This window comes from Tachysurus fulvidraco, chromosome 17 (genome assembly GCF_022655615.1).
Source record: "Tachysurus fulvidraco isolate hzauxx_2018 chromosome 17, HZAU_PFXX_2.0, whole genome shotgun sequence".
Taxonomy (NCBI): domain Eukaryota; kingdom Metazoa; phylum Chordata; class Actinopteri; order Siluriformes; family Bagridae; genus Tachysurus; species Tachysurus fulvidraco.
In genome coordinates, this window is record NC_062534.1 from 20,102,839 (window position 1) to 20,122,659 (window position 19,821).

The 19,821-nt window shown below is 38.2% G+C and overlaps 1 protein-coding gene across 2 annotated transcripts in view; it reads right to left on the reverse strand.

The window, feature by feature from the left end:
- dock4 (dedicator of cytokinesis 4) overlaps positions 1–19,821 on the reverse strand; it is a 79,505-nt gene that overhangs the window by 58,267 nt on the left and 1,417 nt on the right. The window contains exons 2-4 of one of the 2 annotated variants that reach the window (XM_047802386.1): positions 18,671–18,795; positions 2,596–2,679; positions 2,033–2,073 (exon numbers count right to left, since the gene is read on the reverse strand). Coding sequence is in view for 1 of the 2 variants with exons in the window: in XM_027136122.2 (XP_026991923.2) it covers positions 2,033–2,073; positions 2,596–2,679 (125 nt within the window). In the remaining variant the exon portion in view is untranslated. The remainder of the gene's footprint in view (positions 1–2,032; positions 2,074–2,595; positions 2,680–18,670; positions 18,796–19,821) is intronic. The other variant, XM_027136122.2, reaches the window with a different exon arrangement.

Below are 19,821 nucleotides of genomic sequence, written 5' to 3' on the forward strand. Positions count from 1 at the left end.
GAACAGATGGCCGCACATTGTACTTCAGGATTTACAGTAGGTAGACAGCAGAATTCGTAGTTCCATTTATCATATTTGAAGCAGCAAAACAGTCCAAGACTACCCCACTACCACCACCATATTTTACTGTTGGTATTATGTTCTTTTTCTGAAATGCGGTGTTACTTTTAAGCCAGATGTAATGGGACACACACCTTCCAAAATGTTAAACATTTGTCTCCTCAATACAGTTTGTCTCAAAAGTATTGGGGCTCACCAAAGATGTTTTCTGGCAAAACTGAGACAAGCCTTTAAGTTCTTTTTTGCTCAGCAGCAGTTTTCATCTTGGAACTATGCCATGCAGACCATTTTTGCTTAGTCTCTTTCTTATGGTGGAGTCATGAACACTGACCTTAACTAAGGCAAGTGAGGCCTGCAGTTCTTCAGATGTTGTTGTGGGGTCTTTTGTGACATCTTTAATGAGTTGTCGCTGCGCTCTTGAGGTAATTTTTGCCATTTGTGAATAACGGCGCTCACTGTGGTTTGCTGGAGTCCCAAAGCTTTAGAAATGGCTATAAAACCTTTTCCAGACTTACAGGTCTCAGTTACTTTCTTTCTCATTTGGTCCTGAAATTCTGTGGTGTGTAGCTTTTGAGGATCATTTAGTCTACTTCACTTTCTCAGTCAGGTCTTGTTTAAGTGATTTCTTGATTGTAAATAGATGTGGCAGTAATCAGGCCTGGGTTTGGCTAGAGAAATTTAACTCAGGTGTGATAAACCACAGTTATGTTTTAACGGGGGGGGGGGGGGGGGGGGGGGGGGGGGGAACACTTTTTCACACAGGGCCATGTAGGTTTGAATTTTGTTGTCCCTTAATAATAAAAACCTTCATTTAAAAACTGCATGTTGTGTTTATTTTTGTTATATTTGAGTAATATTTAAAATTCTTTGATGATCTGAAACATTAAAGTGTGACAAACGTGCAAAAAACTAAAAAAATCCATAAGGGTGCAAACACTTTTTCACACCACTGTAGCTGAGCAGAATCAACAAATAAAATTTTTTTCTAATCACACAAAGCCAGAAAAGTTAACAGACACACTGATGAAACAGGAGATAGAGCTCTTTGGTGGTCAGTATCCATAGATTAAATTTTTACCTTCATTCTCGTTCTTTCGTATCAGGACAATTTCTGCATTATGGATGTGACATTTGAACTCATATTGACTTGCAAACAGACTCACAGTCTGTACGGGATTAGCATCAGTGACCTTTCAGCGAGAACACACTGCACACTCAAAAATAAGATCTATATATCTTCACACACATGATTTCTTATCCATAAATCTTAAAAGCTCTAGAGAAAACGAGGTACATGCTGTATATAATAATGACAGAAAATATACTGTATATATTTTTTAAAAATTCTTATCTTTAGTGCTACAAAAGTCGCACAATGAGAGAAACCATCTGCTATTCATAAAATGTCATGCTGTTATTATATCTCCAAAATAAAATGCAAGGATAAACAAATCAAATAATGTTGTAAATACTTTTTTAACCATTTATTCTACAGCAATGTTAAATTCTCAATTCTGATTGGTCAGAAAGTGTTGACCGTTTCTATAGTAACAGCACGTTCACAGGACGTTGTTGATATGGTTAACTTTTTTCTGTGAGGAAATATTTATTTAACATTTAATATTGCCTAATAGGCTAAAGAAAAACAGAAATACTTAAAGCTCAGAGTGTCTACTTTTACATGAGCTTCATATTCATCACCACTGTGGAGTGAGACATGACAAAGACATTCAATGCCTAACATGGACATGGACATAATCTGGAATGAAGTAATAATAAGAATTGCTGAAGTATAAAAGGAATAAAACACTTCAGAACTTCCTTCATTCCACACCACCACTCAGTTCACAGCTTATTCCACTACACATTTAAATGTATTCTTCAGTTTACAATTTGCATGCATACCAATACAAAGAGAAGTCAATCAATCGAGAAGTGACCTGCCGTGTTTCTCAGAACAGATGAAGCTTACCTTGACATTTGGATTCTTTACAACGAATCCTCTGTACCATCCTGAAAGGACAAATGGTGACATTTGAGGAAATCACATCTCTGTTTTGTCAAAAGGCAGTTGTCATTATGGGAAGTTAAAAATGGCTCATTGGATATTGAAGTTTTCATGGTAAATGATTTATACTGCACAAGAGCAACATAAGAGCAGTGAAGCAAATAGTTCGGTACGTTCTGTTCTTGTGCAGTAAGAGAAAATATGTATGAAGATTGCCCTGGATATCGATGAGAATGCTGTGGGTATCTGTTGTACTTCAGTTTAACAGCAATTACAGACAAAAAAGTGACCAATTAGGAATTGACTCAATTACAATAACACTTCTACTTAATTATATTTAACCCCCTAAAGCTTTTATATGCTATAAATCATCTATTTAATGAGAAACTATTGTAATTATCAGTATTGCCATTATTCATCAACTGTCCAAGCTTTGTTAGTAACCTCAGAGCTTCATTAAAGGACATCACTAATGCGATGCTTTAGTAAGCACTGCCTGTATTTTCAAAGAATATTCTCTTAATTACCTTCACATTTCTCCAAAATCTGCACCGTGTCGCCGATCTCCAGGGGCAGACCATGCTGAACCGTTCCACGAAAATTTGCCAGCACTGAAATGGCAACAGGGAGCTTATTAATAATGGCACAGTCTTCAGAGACTCTACAGCAAGGAAACAGGGTGCACAATACACACTTTCACACACACTCAAAAAAAAAGTCCCTTCTCGGTAATGAGAATTAGATTTCACGATTATGCTTCCTGAACTGATAAAATGATGCAGAATAAATTTAAATCATTTCCGATCATAGTCATCTGCTGCGGACCATGTGACAGTGAAATTGAAAGAAATGCAGATAAACTCTATTTTTTTAGAATTTGGGGGATGCAACTTATGTTTTGTCGATTTTTTTAATACAACAGAGAAATTGAGAGATAAAATGCCTTGCTCAAGGTCCCAGCTGTGGACGCTTGTTAGACCTGGGATTCAAACTCACAACCCTCCGATCAGTGTCTCAACACCTTAATCATCTTAGTTACCACATGCCCACGTAAACAGGTCATGCTACGTACAGTATACGTTGTAAATTTTCATGTTAGCATACTTAACTAGCTAGGGTGCTATCTAAACAGTCAAACAAGGCATATTTCAGTGCCAAAGATGACGATTGCTTCCCTTTTTGAGTCTGGTTGCTCTTAAGATTTCTTCCTCATATCGTCACAGGGAGATTTTCCTCACCTCAGTTACTTTCCTCACCTCAGTTACTCAGGCTTTATCATTATGGACAAATAAAAATGACAATTTTAAAAGTTTGTGACAATGTAAATTGTTAAAAGCGCTATACAAATTAAAAAAATTGTATTGAATATACTTATCATTGAGTCTTTACCAACAATATAATGAACTAGATATTAAAGGAAAACAAACACAAATAAACACTTTTTTGACCAGTTTAAAAATCTCAACTTTAATCTTTTCCAATTTTCTCAAATTCATTTTTTTTTTCTTTAGATCAATCTCCAAACTTATTCACTTCCCACTCTCAGATTTATTTTACCTACATACAAGGTCCTCACAGTATGGGACAGTGGAGGCAGCAGTGCTTAAAAATTGCAGGAAAAACCCTCCTTACATACATACTCATCATCCTAAAGACATATCTGATGTATAGCATGTAAGGTCAGCTTTAAGAGCAGCTCTAACACAAGCCATAAATATGGAACATCCCTGGAAATGGTGTAGAAATTCATAAGGCTTGTGTCACCACCTGCCAGCAAGCAGAAGGTCTATTATATACCAACGTCAGCTTTTTATGAGGAAAAAAAACAACAAATCTGCTACACAGTGCCCGCAGCCTGTCAGCGTTTTCCCCCCAACACATATTGCAGCAAAGTAACAAATCTGCTTCATTGAATCTACAGAAAGCATACATGAGACAGGAGGTGTATTATGTATGTAACGCACAGACAGGCCGTTTACTCAGCAGAGGTGGTGTGTCATGCCTTCAGTTGTGTCTCTGTAAATATCAAAAGCCACAAGATAAAAATTTTACCTCAAATTGTAGATGATTACTATTAAGTTCAAAAAGCAAATCTTTCCAATTCATTAGAACGCTTCTTCTCCACCAACTGTTTAGACTGATTATATTGTACAGTACATAACTCCAAGCACTTTATTTGTTTGTCAGATTGAGAAAAAAAATCGTTTCGATTTTTCTATTTAAATGTAGTTTGATCTGCCTAGACATTTTCCAATGGAGTAATGAACCTACCATTTGATTGTTTACATACTACAAAGTGGGGAAAAAACATGGAAGCCTCCATGTTTGTCTTTTGTTAGCAACAAGCTAACCACTTCATTGTGATGAGTGCTGCTTATTTTCCTCAAAACAGCAAACTTAAAGAATTCACAAATGAATGTATCTGTATCTCGACTGATCTAATGTAATTACTTGTACATACAGCTTAACTTTAGGTAAGAAAAACATTTAAAGGTAAGAATTGCTACTGCTGATGCTGTTAACATGTTATGCATGTTGATCACGTCACTTGATGAACTTCGAGTTGAGGAGAAAGTCCCGAATTAATGAATAGAGAATAAACTCATTCTAAGGGGAAAAGGGTGATTGATATATATATATATATATATATATATATATATATATATATATATATATATATATATATATATATATATATCCCAAAACTCAGGACTTCTGCTAGTTCCCAGAATATCTAAGTCTACTAAAGAGCATTAAGTCTACTAAAGGCGGTAGAGCGTTTTTGTATTTAGCTCCCAAACTTTGGAATAGCCTTACTGATAGGGTTCGGGGCTCAGACACAGTTTAAATGTAAATTAAAAACTTGTATCTGTAGTCAGTTGAACACATAATACATCCCATAATATTGTGCTCTATTACATCAGACCAAATGCACGTTATCATCTAGTACTTGTTAATATTATGAACAACAGCTACGTTAATCCCTCTCCACTGCTTCTTTCTTTCTACCCATCCCGAGGCTTCCAGAAATTGTACCAGCTCCGATTGTCTTCTGTGCCATGAAGATTTTGGACCCTCACTGAGATGAGGCCGACTCTGAAAATCCTGAGGCATCTAGAGATCTACCAGCTCCAGTTAGACTCTGCGATACTAAAGAGGAGATATCAACTCCATGTGGTCTTTTTCAACAATACAACATTTGTCAGACTGTATATTTACAGTATAATCACACCCTCCAGTGTCACCCATATGAGGATGGGTTCCCCTTTGTGTCTGATTCCTCTCAAGGTTTCTTCCTTCCATTCAAAGGAGTTTTTCCTTTGCACACTGCTGCCTGAGTCCACTGAGTGCCTGAGTCTGCTATAAATAAATACAAACACATTAAATATGTCTAATATTGATCCTGAATTTTGTATCATATAAATCTTTATATTATTCTTTATAAAAACCTTTTGTTCTATGTTTATGTTCTGTAAAGCTGCTTTGAGACAATATCAAAAAAGCGCTATACAAATAAACTTGAATTGAATTGAATTGAATGCAGTCACAGATGAGATGAACATAAACAAGGTGGATTATTTACTATATCACCCTTTTCCCCTTAGAAAACCGGTTTCATTCCATGTCCCAAAAACATATAAGTAGTCGAATTTACTGTGTTAAATTGACTTTAGCAGAGAATCTAAAAATTGAAAGACATAAAGTACAAAATAACATAACAGGACAGACAAAAGAAATGTAAGTTCAGTGGGGGGTTTTTTAGTGTGTCTGGTATTCGGAGTAAACACTGGGATCAGTATGAAGCCTGTACAGCATAAGTGACCTGAAACACCTGATTATATAAAACAGTGTTCAATCCTCACACTTTCATTGTCCAGCTATTGATAGATATTGGTCTTGCATGTAGACAACTTGTATGTAGGTGCTACCCTGGCTCCGTGTAAGATCATAACAATATTACATTTTAGCACTTACATTTTATATCACAAATTCATCATCACATGACGCTGAAGATTAAAGACATTCTAATGGTCCAAGATGGCTGCTTACTTGGAAAGTGAAGTTTATTAGTTTCATGTTTGAAGACTACAACAAACTACACTGTGTCCTTAACCTCAAATTTACCTTTATACATTACTCCTAGCTCCAGTGCAAAAAGAACAAATCTCAAACACCAAACATGTCTTGGCTGAACGATTTAGGTTGATTATGTAAATTTGATTTCTCAGAACTGTTTCTGCATGCAGGGTCTGTTGAGTGGTGTTGGACACACTGGGGTGTGTAACGCTTCCTCACTGTCCCACTGATCATACCGCAGACACACACCGCTGCCTGGCACAGACGCTGGATGGCCCACAGCTCGTCTCAGACGTGACAGCAGGTGCCAAGCTTCAAAACACTCGCTTCAATGCTTCAGAGACCACATTACACTTCTGTAATGTCCGGACACAAAGTAGACACACCATCTGATTTGGAAAGCTAATATTTCCTAATGCTGACAGTGTCCCACATTACGAGAGCTTCCTGGAAAGGTTACGGTGACATTAATTAGGTAAGCAAAGTGAAAAAAGCTGCACAGATCATGGGGTTCTGCATGCTGCTATTAAATATCACAAAACATTTAAGTCACAAGCTTAGGATCAGTAGAACTTGTGCACTTGCCTGTTCTGTTTGTGTTTCTATGAAGAGTTTGTGTAATATTTACCATTTGGCATGGCAAAAAGCCAAGAGTGTGAAAAGCCTGAGCAGCAGTTGCATCATCTCACTGTTGCTAAGGCTGCCTCACTTCCCTGCACTCTGCAGCATGACCATGGAACTCATACACAGTCATACGCAGTCATACAGAGCATCCCAATACAATAAAACGTGACTTTATTAAACATAAAGAAGCTCAGTTCAAAACAATCATCTATTAATTTGGATCAATGATAGTGTTGTATGTCCAATATATACAGTAATTGGGATATGAAATGATCTAGAGCAAAAACATTTTTAACCAACATAAAGTCATAGATTGATGTTATTAATTTATCATCATAAAGCATGTTATTCAGTGACAACAAAAAAACTGTGTAACCAATACATGCTCGTAGCAGCTGATGGGACATAAAGGGGTTAAAGATGCAGTGTGTAAAGTTTTCAATTGTTTTAAGACCATTAGTAATAAATTCACAATATTAACATACAATTTCTTAAAACTTGACATTTTTCCTCCCCTGAAATCAGCATTTCCCTGCACAAAAGGTCATATGTTTTAGTTTTACCACAAAATATGCCACTGGTTGATGGAAAGGTGCGGGCTTGTTAATCAATTAAATGCAGCTGGTATTAAGAGTTAGCGGCAGACAGAAAGGAGCTTTAAATCTAACGAAACACCTTACTGAAGGATTAAATAAATTCTTTATAATACAGGATTAAACGGTACTGGTGTATACTGTACAGTAGTTGCAGTAGTCAAGCACTGATTGAAAGAAGCATAAACTACTTAGAGAGAAGGAGCAGGTAGTGAGTGATTGTCTACACTTGCACACTGTTTATAGCAGCTGTCACCAATTCTCTCTCTGAATGTGTAGCATGTTTACCAACACGACTAGAGCTGACTTGTTTTATGTCATGTGTTTTTGTCTGGAAACAGCATTTGTTTTGAGTGTTGTTATGTCTCCAATTTTGACCTGACATTGCTGCTTCTAGCTGTTGTGTTCTTATCTTCATTTGTCTATTTATAGTCTCATTAGTCTTTGTCACCCGTAAGTCCAAATTTCGGATCTCCTGCTTGATTAAGACATTGGCGCTTTTGTATTCTCCTGTTTGAAGTTGTCTCTTACTGACCTGACTATGAACTTCGAGGCCTTATGACTCCCAATCTGCCCAAATAAATTACAGCAAAACATTTTTTATAATGAATTGTGCTGAAAGGCACCTTTTAGCCTTTGGGTCAAAAAAGTAAAAGAAAAAACAGCTCTACATTTCAAAGCCCTGACTAGTGCCTTAAATCCCTACCTAGAAAATAAATGTTGTCAAATCATCTATGGCATCATCACAACTGTAATATGCTTTGTTACTATTGTGACATTTAAATTTAAGCCGGTAGCTTGGCCGTCTCACAGCTCCAGATATGATCCTGAGCTCGTATATGAGCTCTCTGGTTTCATTCTATGTCCCAAAAACATATAAGTAGTCGAATTTACTGTGTTAAATTGACTGTAGGTGTGAATGAGTGTGTGAATGTGTGATACTGGCTCCCTGCATTACTGACACTCACCACTCCAGATCCACCACGACCCTGACTAGGAAAAGTGCTTAGAGAAGGTTAAACAGCTACATGATGTGATGGATGGATTAATAGGTGGTGGGATGGATGGATGGATGTATAAATGAATGAGCAGTTGTCCTACAGAATGATTCCCAAAATGTTGAACATACTGTATATTATTTATTCGATCATCTTCAGTAAACTGATTATTACAGGAAATTCTGCATAGCCAAAATTAACGCAGAAGCTTCAGGTTTTTGGAAAACAGTAAGCTTTATGCACGTCATTCACAAACCTCCATCATCAGGTTGATGTTAAGCGTGTCAGTTAAAGCTTGTTTGTTATTTAAACACATGACAAGCGCTCGATTTCAAAGTGGTGTGTAGGATGTTAACCTATGCATTACGTAAAACTGCATCTCCTCCACTACTCCCACGTGCAAAGACACATGTGCAGAGTACACACCATCCCTGCGATCTCTGTTCATCAAATCACCATGTTCTTATTGCAATCTTAGCGGTGTCAAATGTTTGCCTTCTCACTTTCATTTCTCCGTCTAACAACGCACCAGTTGGGAAAGAGAAAACCGATCTCATAGGGTTTAATGCAAAACTCAACAAAACATACTATGACCCAGGAATGAAAGCATCAGCGAAGCTTTTTTGAGGCTAACATTTTCACTGAACTATCTATTGCAAGCGCATAAAAATAAATAAATAAATAAATAAATAAATAAATAAATAAATAAATAAATAAATAAAAGCACTAGAGAGGAGAGGATGAGCTGTAGAGAGGGCTACACACCCCACATACATATAATGCTAAACTGGGTCACTTCGTGAAACCCCTGAAAACGAAACCTTGATGAATGCTGACAGTGAGAAGATAAACGAGACGCACAGCAGGATAAATGAGCTCATTCGTATGGCTCGGTCGAAGTGTGTGTTTGTCTTTGAAGCAAAATATCATCACTCTATATTATACCCATTATTTGAAAAACACAAGCCTGTTGTGAAGGTGATAAATCAAAAAAATAATAAATGCATGTCATAGCCTTGTGTAATAAGACATAATAATGTTTTCTGCTACAGTTGCTAAAATCTGTTGGTGTAACTTCTTTCATAGATTAAAACTGTCGCATAATTTCGTTCTCTGAAAGATTGTGAGATTTAAACGAGTGAGAAAATCGTTTATTTCACGTTACTGCTGTGTATTACAGAGATGGAATTATGCAGAAACAATGGAATAAATATGAAAGGTGTAGTAGTAGTTAGCATACGATCAATTATTATTGGTGACTGGAATACGTTATAGTCAAGTAGATGGGTGCAAAAATTTGCACACCCCAAAATGAAGAAGAGCAAACTTAATAATAATAAGAGTCTGACGAGTGATGAGACAAACAGGACATCTTGCATGTTTGCCTCAATGAAGATGCAGAATTCGAGATGTTTCTATTGAAAGCTGTGAAATGATATTTGGCGCATCTGCAAATTTATTCATGAAACAAAATTACTACAACCTCAAGGCAGGTATTAAAATTCCATATGCTTCTGTCTGCCCAGGAACGATTTACCTGGCCATAATAATGAGCGAGTTGCCCTAGTAGAAAAAAAGTTTTTATTGAAATTATGCCTTAATACATAGAAATGATTCATTTCTTATAGCAGTGACTTTTTATATAAAAATTAACTGCAGTAAAGCTGATATTCTATTCTAGACTCACTATATATTCATAACTCTACTAATAATAACTAAAAAATAACAGTATTCACACACTTCCTTCTTTAAAGGTAAAACAATTTTTCTATTGATTTTGTATCTTCGTATTGGTTAGTGTTTACTACCTTATTACAGGATACACTCACTTTTCACTTATTTGGATAAAAATATAGAAGTGATGGCTGAGCGGTTAAACGGTTAAGGTTTCAGGCGACTGATCGGTAGGTTGTGAGAAGTTTAAATCCCAGAAAAGCTCCAAGCTGCACTGTAAATGTCCTTGAGATCCACAACCTTCAACCGTGACATACAGATTTTTACATCTTCATATTTGGCAACTTTCAATCCTGTCATAAAAATGAGCAAATATAAAACAGAAGTAAATGTTCTTCATGATGAATCAGGACTTAACGTATGACAGTATTAACGTATTCTTAAATAATTCAAGATATAGTTTATGATATCTGCAGAATTTCAGTGAAGACTAATATTTTTTAAATTACAGCCCTGACTCCTAAAACTTTGTTTGAAATCCTTCGACAAGGAGCTTTCTAAACTGACCTGCAACATGAGTGACAACCAAAAATAGGTGTCCTGATTGGCTGGATGTTGGCGGTACTCTATTATTTGTTTTGTTGCCAATTAACTCACCTGCTGAAGGTTACTTTCAATGTTATATTGTTACTCGAATATAACTGATACCACCTTTCAACTCATATTCAGGATAAATGTGTGACTTCTGAAATCTTATGAAGTGGATTAAACAGAATAGTGAGATCTACACATTATTGCTACATCGGCCTTAGATGTACCACACAGAGGAATAAGTTTTTGTCACTGGTGTCTTGGATTAACTCCAAGGCTCTGCAGTGAGCCTTCGAAAAACATGCACACACAAACACACACACACACACACACACACACACACACACACACACACACACACACACACACACACACACACACACACACACACCTGTCACTGCTGACATGGAACATTTCACAGCAGGGAATTATTATATAAAAAAAACAGTAATAAAACTCCAGGCTGTGTCAATAAATTATGTTTCATGGATTTGATGGATGTGCAGATGTACGCGTGTCAGTAATGTCGAGCTCCGTTCTTTCACACTGACGGGTGTGTGAGCCTGTGTAGTTATTCTCCATGGAGAACCGCATGAAAAGCGTGTCACCAAGCAACATAACAGGAATGAAAAAGATGGAGAGACTATGTGTAACTGCGACCGAGCACATTGCGTGTGTGTGTGTGTGTGTGTGTGTGTGTGTGTGTGTGTGTGTGTGTGTGTGTGTGTGTGTGTGTGTGAGTGTGTGTGTGAGTACATGATAGACATCCAGACAGAGGGAAAGCAGGAGGAGAAAGGAGAAGAGATTGTACCGTACCCTGTCTTACGGGATCTGCTGCCATTCTCTCGAACGCATTGTGCCAGATGCCTGGGAAAACAATGTCTCCTGCCAGCCTAAAGAGTCTGTGTCCATGTTTTGAAAACAGCTAAGTGTGTTATTTGCTAAATCTATCAACATGATGCACATTCTGAGAGGAGTAACAATCTCCCCATGCTCACTAAACAGAAATTAGAGCGGTGAGCAGCAGATGAGTCGACTGCATTAATTAATCAGGGCTGCTAATGCTTTCGTTAAGTGTTTCCAATTACTTTTTGGCAAAACATTAGCTGGATTAAGTTGGTATTGACCAAGTGTCAGTTGGACCAAATCAATCAATAAGAGTGAAATAAGACATCCCACCTGCATCTATCCTTTTGAGCTAAATCTGATAAGTGATTATCTGAGGTACGAAAGAGATTTGTGGAAAGTTAACAATTCAGTAATAATCCAAAAGTGCATATTTTGTTAACGTTATACAGTGTAATGCAGATAGAATATAAGAATACAAGGCCATGCCTCCTTAGTCGGGAAGTTGTGGCCTAATGGTTAGAGAGTCTGACTCCTAACGCTAAGGTTGTGGGTTCGAGTCTCGGCCGGCGACGACTGAGGTGCCCTTGAACCCCCCTGAGTGCCGCAGCGTAAATGGCTGCCCACTGCTCCGGGTGTGTGTTCACGGTGTTTGTGTTTACTGCTGTGTGTGTGCACTTTGTATGGGTTAAATGCGGAGAACGAATTCTGAGTATGGGTCACCGTACTTAGCCGTAGGTTACTTCACTTTCACTTAACAACTACAAAGGCGGTGTGGCCACACCCCTTCACTGAGACTGACACATAGGCCTCACTTCTGTTAATGATACATATACAAAGGCCACACCCCCTTCACTGGGACTGAGACAGAGGCCATACCCCCATCAATGATACAGACTCGGAGGCCACACCTCCTTCACTGAGACTGACACACAAGCCACACCTCCTTTAATGATACAGACACCTGGCCACACCTCCATATTGGGCCTTACACAGAGTCCACTAGTCCTTCACTGAGACTGGCACAGAAGCCACACCTCCTTTGGCACTGACAGGCACAATAACCCATCTAAAAACCAGTGCACCTTTAAAAACTCTGTGAATTTCAGTGTCATGTAGTATATGGAGTATATCAGCTGATTCCACCTGTTTAATCAGCTGTTCTTGGCTTTTAATAGACTCTGGTGTGGCTTCTGCTTGATTGGAATGAAAACCTGCACCCACACCGGCCCTTTCCGGATAAGACTGGAGACCCCTGGAGTATATGATTACAGATATGTGTTAGAATTAAATGAAATCTGTATTAATGAAGCCATCATCGGCTTCATAAAAAAGAAACTTCCTTTCAAGCTTATAAGGAGAGGTCTGTCTTATAAAACATGGTTGATTATGTGATGGTTAAAAATGCTTCTATTCACTGATCAGCTCCAGCAGCATTACTCACTCAGGCTAAAAGATCTGACAGCAGCCTATGAACAAAAACAGTCAAAAACAAAGCTGTTTAGCCAGCAATAGGAGCCATTTTCAAACACCACCCACATCAACGTGCTTACCCTGCATGATGCTTTGACAGCTGGGAAAAGTTGGAAATGTCTAGACAAGGTCATGCCTTAGAAGAGAGTTTTTGGCTTGAGAAAAATAGAGACTGAAAGGCTAAGTGTAAAAGGATAAAGAAATCCTTTAGTTTTGTCACAGCACATGAAAATACTTTTCTTCACTTAACTCAGCCATGATGCAGCACCCAAGGAAAAGAGAAGGTTAGGGGTCTTAATCAAGGGCCCAACAGTGGTAGCTTGGCAGTGCCAGGGCTTGAACTCCAACCTTCCGATAAACAAGACAGCCATAATCATTTGATCTACCATTGACCAAAGCGTAATGTAGTACTACAGAAAAGTATTTTTATCTTAATCGATTTCAGTCTATTTTGCCCTATTTTTTCAACGAGTTAAGCTTCAAACTGGTGCAAAGGTTTGAACATTTGCAAAACGGTTCAAATTATGATTCAGCACAAAAAAAGCTCAACCAACCCGAATGCAGCTCTATTCAATAAACTCTAAATGAAACTAATAGGAAGAATTTAGCTAGAGATTCTGTATAGTGATGAAATTTAAGCTCTCTAGAGACATACCAATATCCCATACTAATATCTGCCAGGCAACACGGCCCACAGAGTGAATCAAATACTAGGCTGTCATGGTCCATTTTCCTTTTTAGAGGTGTGAGCAGCAATACAGGAATAGACCCAGGAGGATACAACGGTGAGATCGACTCCTGAGCCAGACACAAAGAAAGCTCAGTGTGCTGAACAGGAATTGGCTTTGGGTCATACGTTTTGCCCGGTTGGTCAATATCTGCTAAAATTATAACAACACAAAGCCAGCATTTTCCTCATTGTGCCTGCAGAAGGTACGGTTATGTGCTTGTGACCAACTTATGAGTCACACTGGAGTGCAACTGATGATTCAATGTTTCTACTCTTTTAAGTAGCGACAGCAAAATAATGGCTATCTTGCATCAGTGCACAGTTAATGACAAGCGGATAGGTTTTCTTCCTCTTCAGAGGAGACATCTGTTGTAGGAGTTGTGCCATGGTGAATCTGCTGACACTTCTATTAAATCTATTATTTTCTTCATTCTCCATTCAGTAACCACTTTATCCTCGTCAGGGTCACAGTGGAACACTGGGCATGTAGTGGGAACCAAACATGGATGGGATGTAGGTTGATCACAGGGCACCATGCACATGCTTTCACAACTAGAGCCAGTTTAGAATATCTAATCCACCTACTAGCATGACTAGTAAACCCAAGAACCCAAAGGAAACCCACACGGAGATGGGAAAACATGTGTAACGATGCACATACTATAACCTGAGCATATGGTAAACCAGGGAGCTGCTATGAAGAAACTAACTGCTGTATCACATAAAAATCATAATGCACAAGTCTAGACATGGCTGTTATGATTTATACATCAATGTTATGTCTGAGGCTGGGGCCAACCGGTGTGCCATGTAACATACAAGGCTGGACATAACAAATACATCCTATCATGTACAGGAATAGACAGATCAACCATGTCGTTATGTTTCAAGATAACTGGATATGAATTGGTGTCATATCATGCAGAGCTAGACATAACTGTCATTTTATGTCATGTCATGTACGAAGCTAGACATAACTGTTACGTCATGTCATGTATAGAGCTAGACATAACTGTTATATCATGTCATGTACAAAGCTAGACATAAGTGCTATGTCATGTAATATACGAAGCTAGACATAACTGTCATGTCATGTCATGTCATGTACAAAGCTAGACATAACTGTTACGTCATGTCATTTACAAAGCTAGACATAACTTTTGTCATGTCATGTATAGAGCTAGACATAACTGTTATGCCATGTCATGTACAAAGCTAGACATAACTGTTATGTCATGTCATATACGAAAGTAGACATAACTGTCATGTCATGTCATGTACAAAGCTAGACATAACTGTTCCGTCATGTCACATCATGTACAGAGCTAGACATACAGTAACTGTCATGTCATGTCATGTACGAAGCTAAACATAACTATGTCATGTCATGTTCAAAGCTAGACATAACTGTTACGTCATGTCGTGTACGGGGCTAAACATAACTGTTATTTAATGTCAAGTCACATTGTCAAGTAATTCATGTACTGTATGGAATTAGACATTACTATTATGTCGATGAACATAAACTCTAATCTGGCTTCAGACGATTTTCTATGTGATGTATAAAGTAAGTTGATTATAAAAATTGTTACAATCAATGTCACTGACTGTTTCAAACTGATGAATAGCCTAAAACATTTTACAATCTAACAACTGCATCCAGTTCTGAACAGCTCCCTGAAGAATGCATATAGATGTTTGTATATTTGTGTGTATTTTTGCTCATTTGGCTCAGATGACTTACAGATGAGAGCCATGGAAGCTTGGTGGTTCTGGGGTTTGAATTCATAACCTTCCAAAGCGACTACCACTGAGACCTCCACCAAGACTTCCACCAATTTTATTTCCTTATCTAAGTAATTAAAAACATAAAATAAAACACAAGACTACATACACACTGAGATGTGGCTATCTATCTGCTGGAACTGACAACATCCTGATAGTTCTAGTCCAGATGGTCCGTAGGTGGTTCTCTTGTCTTTGCATAGGAGTGCAATGGTGATTACTTGCTAAGCAAAAAGGTTCTTGCACTCATCAGCTAGGGATCATCCATGAAGGTAAGACAAGTGACAGATTTCACAGCTCATGCACTCACAAGACTATGGTCCATGTAATATTGGACCACTGCGATGAAGGGCAGATGGCATTTTTCTGATTAGATCTCGGTATCTATCATAAAAAAATATCTTGTGAGGCATGCCATGTGGCTTAATTCTTGGTTTCTGTCTTGTCTCACCCTCTAGCCTGTGGTTCGTTGCCTGAATGTGTTCACCTGTTCTGTGATAGTCTATGATGTGTGTGTCTGGGAAGATAAAAAAAAGCAGGCAGAGAAGAGAAGGTTATGTTCACTGGCCTAAAGAAAAAAGAGCCAAGAAGACAGACACAGAGGTGAAACAGAGCATCTGCTACAAGCCAAAGGCTGATGAACAACAGGCTCATACTCAGAAGGTGTTCCGCAGAGAGATAACAGGTAACAGTATAAATCTCCCCAACCAAAAACGGCATAGCAACAATTGCCATGCCATTTTTTGGTCAAAGATTCATCACTGAAGCAGAGCAGGAACGCAAAACGAGGGATAAAACAACAGACTAACAGACAAAGAGATAAAATCTCAGACTAACAGTCTACCCAATATCTTGCAGAATGCACTTTCACACCTTTTCCTCATGATACGAGCAGTTGGCAGTGTAGCATCTTGTTGTGTGCCAGTGCACAGTTCTTAACTACACATAACACTCGAAAGCTGAAACATTCTGGCCTGTGAGTTTTCAGCATCGGAGTATTGATAAACCTTCAGCTGTTGCGTAACCTTTATTCAGGTTATGACTCAACGCTTCATGTAAAAACAATACTACTTTAGATGCAGATAATTATTTGCTGTTCTTGTCACTGTGTAGTTTTTTTTTGTTTTTTTGCTTCACTCGGGATTCAGTGTCATTATGGCACTTCTGTAGTATCAGTCACAAACCCTGACCCATGTCTCAGTTCAGAAACAGAGAAAATGATGAGCGATGATTATCAACAATAATAACAATGTAAATGCAGGATTTCACAAAATATAACAAGCAAATTTCAGTACAAGCTAAAAGCTGTCCTTCTGAATCTGAATGTCAGATGTTATGTTCAAATGTACAGTATTTACAGTACGCATAGAGTGAAAATTAATAATAATAATTGTTAATAAAGGATATAATATCAAAATCTTTAAATAATCTCCAAAAATCCCTTTTTTCTTTATTTACCTAGGCTAATCTCTGTACATGAAGATTTCCCCTTTTTTTCAACTTATCTTTACTTAGTAAGGCCAAATATGGTCGATACACAAAGCAGAGATGATGGGTAATAATTTTAACAAAACAACATTTGAGAAAAAAGCAAGAAATACACTTAATAAATGTGTATTTTTAAAAATATCTAAATAATAATTGATTAGTATTCACACAGTGACCTTAGCCCCAGCAGCCCTGATGTATACTAACGCTTCCCAATTCTGAGCTCTAACAGTGCCTGTGTGTTTGTGGCACTCGCTTTTAACCTCTCTTGCTGTCCGACTGCCCATGGACCAGGGTGAAACTCGAGCAGAGTCAGCATGTGACAAAGAGCAGAGGCTCATCTATATGCCACACACAATCCTGTCATAAATGCACTCTCACAAGCCAAGGAGTGTGAGATGGGGATGTTCGAATAGGCCTCACTTCATCTGCGAACATAGACTAGACGCTCCTCAGGGACGCCGCCAGTGAAGTGGGTCATGAGTGAACGATTTCAATTCAACTAGTTCCCTTGAGAGAAAATCTCAGAAGATGTGTGATTGCAACAACACAATGACAGGGTGCTTTATGCAGAATATACTCTGGTGCTCCTTGGTTTCCTTTTTGTCCTTCTGTAGAAAGATCAAGAAGGCATTTCTTTCGTGCTACAGCTCTGTCCTTTGGCTGAGTTTGCACCTCATGGGTCACTTTCTTCTATCAAACCTTTGAAGTGAACCAAGACCACATCGCTTGTACACTCTCTGGCAGGTTGTTTGTTCCACGCCCTTGAGTGGCCGCTGTGTTCCTACTGCACTGATGTGGGAAACACACCAGAATTTGTTTGTTTCAAACAGACCAAACGCTGATTCAGTTCAGTTAATGTGAAGTGGTAAGTGAAAGACTCTCGGATGCAAAAGGTGAACCCCGTATGTGTTTTGTGTTGCACTATTTTTCTGTAGAAAGACGAACTGAACCAAAGGACAGAGTTCTGCAGACATGCCACGAACACAAAAAAATGCATGTGATACTTGATAAAGTTTCTGGTCAAAGATTGAAGGAGTTTTTTAGACCTACAGTACATGTCCAAAAGTCAACACTGTTTTTTTGTGCGTTTGTTTTTCACATTTTGTGCAGTGTGAATCTCAACCAAAGCCAAAAAAAAACAGCAATGATTTGGACTATCGGGGCTGAAAGCATCCTTAAATTCAGTAGATGTACTTGATAAGAATACTGAACTGTCTGCTGATCATTAGAAAGCTCTTAGTGCCCTTTACAACATATGGCCTTCCAGATGCAAACAAAAAAAATTTGGACTGAAAGAGAAAATGTCGCTTGATGAAGAAATGTACTGATTTCTCTGTAGTGTTATTTGAAGACTACAGTACAGTATTAGACAGATGGCACATCAATCTTTACAGCAACCAAGATTACAGTAAGCATGTATTTGTGTGTGTGTGTGTGTGTGTGTGTGTGTGTGTGTGTGTGTGTGTGTGTGTGTGTGTGTGTGTGTGTGTGTGTGTGTGTGTGTGTGTGTGTGTGTGTGTGTGTATCTGTGCCCACACATCCCTGCTGGAATCCATCCATATTTCATGAATGATGAAGGTTTCAGTAGCTGAGTGCACAAATACGAAAGCACTTCTGTATGTTCTGCTTGAACATGCTCTGTGTCCAACTCCAGCTCATCCCTGAAGCATTTCCTTTTTTTTCTTTTTGATTAATGCACGGACAGAGAAGACAATATTACCTAATGTTGCATCTTTCCTGCCCCGCTTCCTTCTCTTCTCCTTTGCCACACAAGGCTGTCTGTGCTAGTCCGGAGTCCCCTGTTTGCCGCCTCCTAAATTCTCAGTTCTTCTATTCTTGCTGTGCCTATCGTATATAAACACACAAAGGCCCTCGCAAAAAAAAAACCTCTTCATAAACAGATTACCGTCTATTATAATCTATTTAATAATAGATTATTTATTTAATTTGTATGAAATTATGTGTAATTTAGTGCTATTGTTTTTGTGTTTTGTTTTGTTTTTCAAATTTTCATGGTAATAGAAAACAAATACATAAATTAAGGCAAATTAGACTATCCAATCAATTAGGACAAAAGAAATAGCACTCTCTACAAGTAGCTGAAATAAAGCAGAGGCTGCATTACTTTATAACTGAATTACAAACTACCGTTTAGTTTTCATTTGCTTGTGTCTATCATTTCAACTGCAAGCAATCTGAAAAGCTCCAGATACCACAAGTAAACCGATGGTGGCTTATCCTTAATCCAATTAAGTACATCTTCAGCCGATAAAATGCATCGTCAGTGCAAGATTCATGTCACAAGGTGTGAATGTCAAATCATTATGTATTAATCCTGGGATAAAGAACCATGGATCCTTACATACAGCAGCTAATGGGGCATTTTGGTTCTGATAATGATATAAATGAGATCATCTTAGTATTCGCCAATTTGCGTTTAACACACACTAATATATAACAAAATGTAGAAGCAATACAGAATTTTATCTAGAGACAAATCCAAAAAAACAGCAATGCTTTAACTACAATGTTATTTTACAATAACAATAACAATTAACAAGGGGCTTGAGAGATTCAGGAACAGGACACGTGATCCCTCAGACTCACAGGTTTCTCGAGGCTGACATGGCAGGATATGGGTCAGTAAGAGCATGTCACTGTTAACGGTGTGTTCAGGCAAGCTTCTGGCTAAGCGGATGATGTGTCCTCTGTCTTTTCCTGTTATAAGCACTGAGACGACTCTGTACACTCAGCGCTAGCCTCCAGGAAATTCTGCCCAGATTTTGACAGCTCCAGCCTACTGCAGCCATCTGACAAGATTTATCACTCAACCTGTCAGCTTCATCACAACAAAAGCACACTGGACACCTT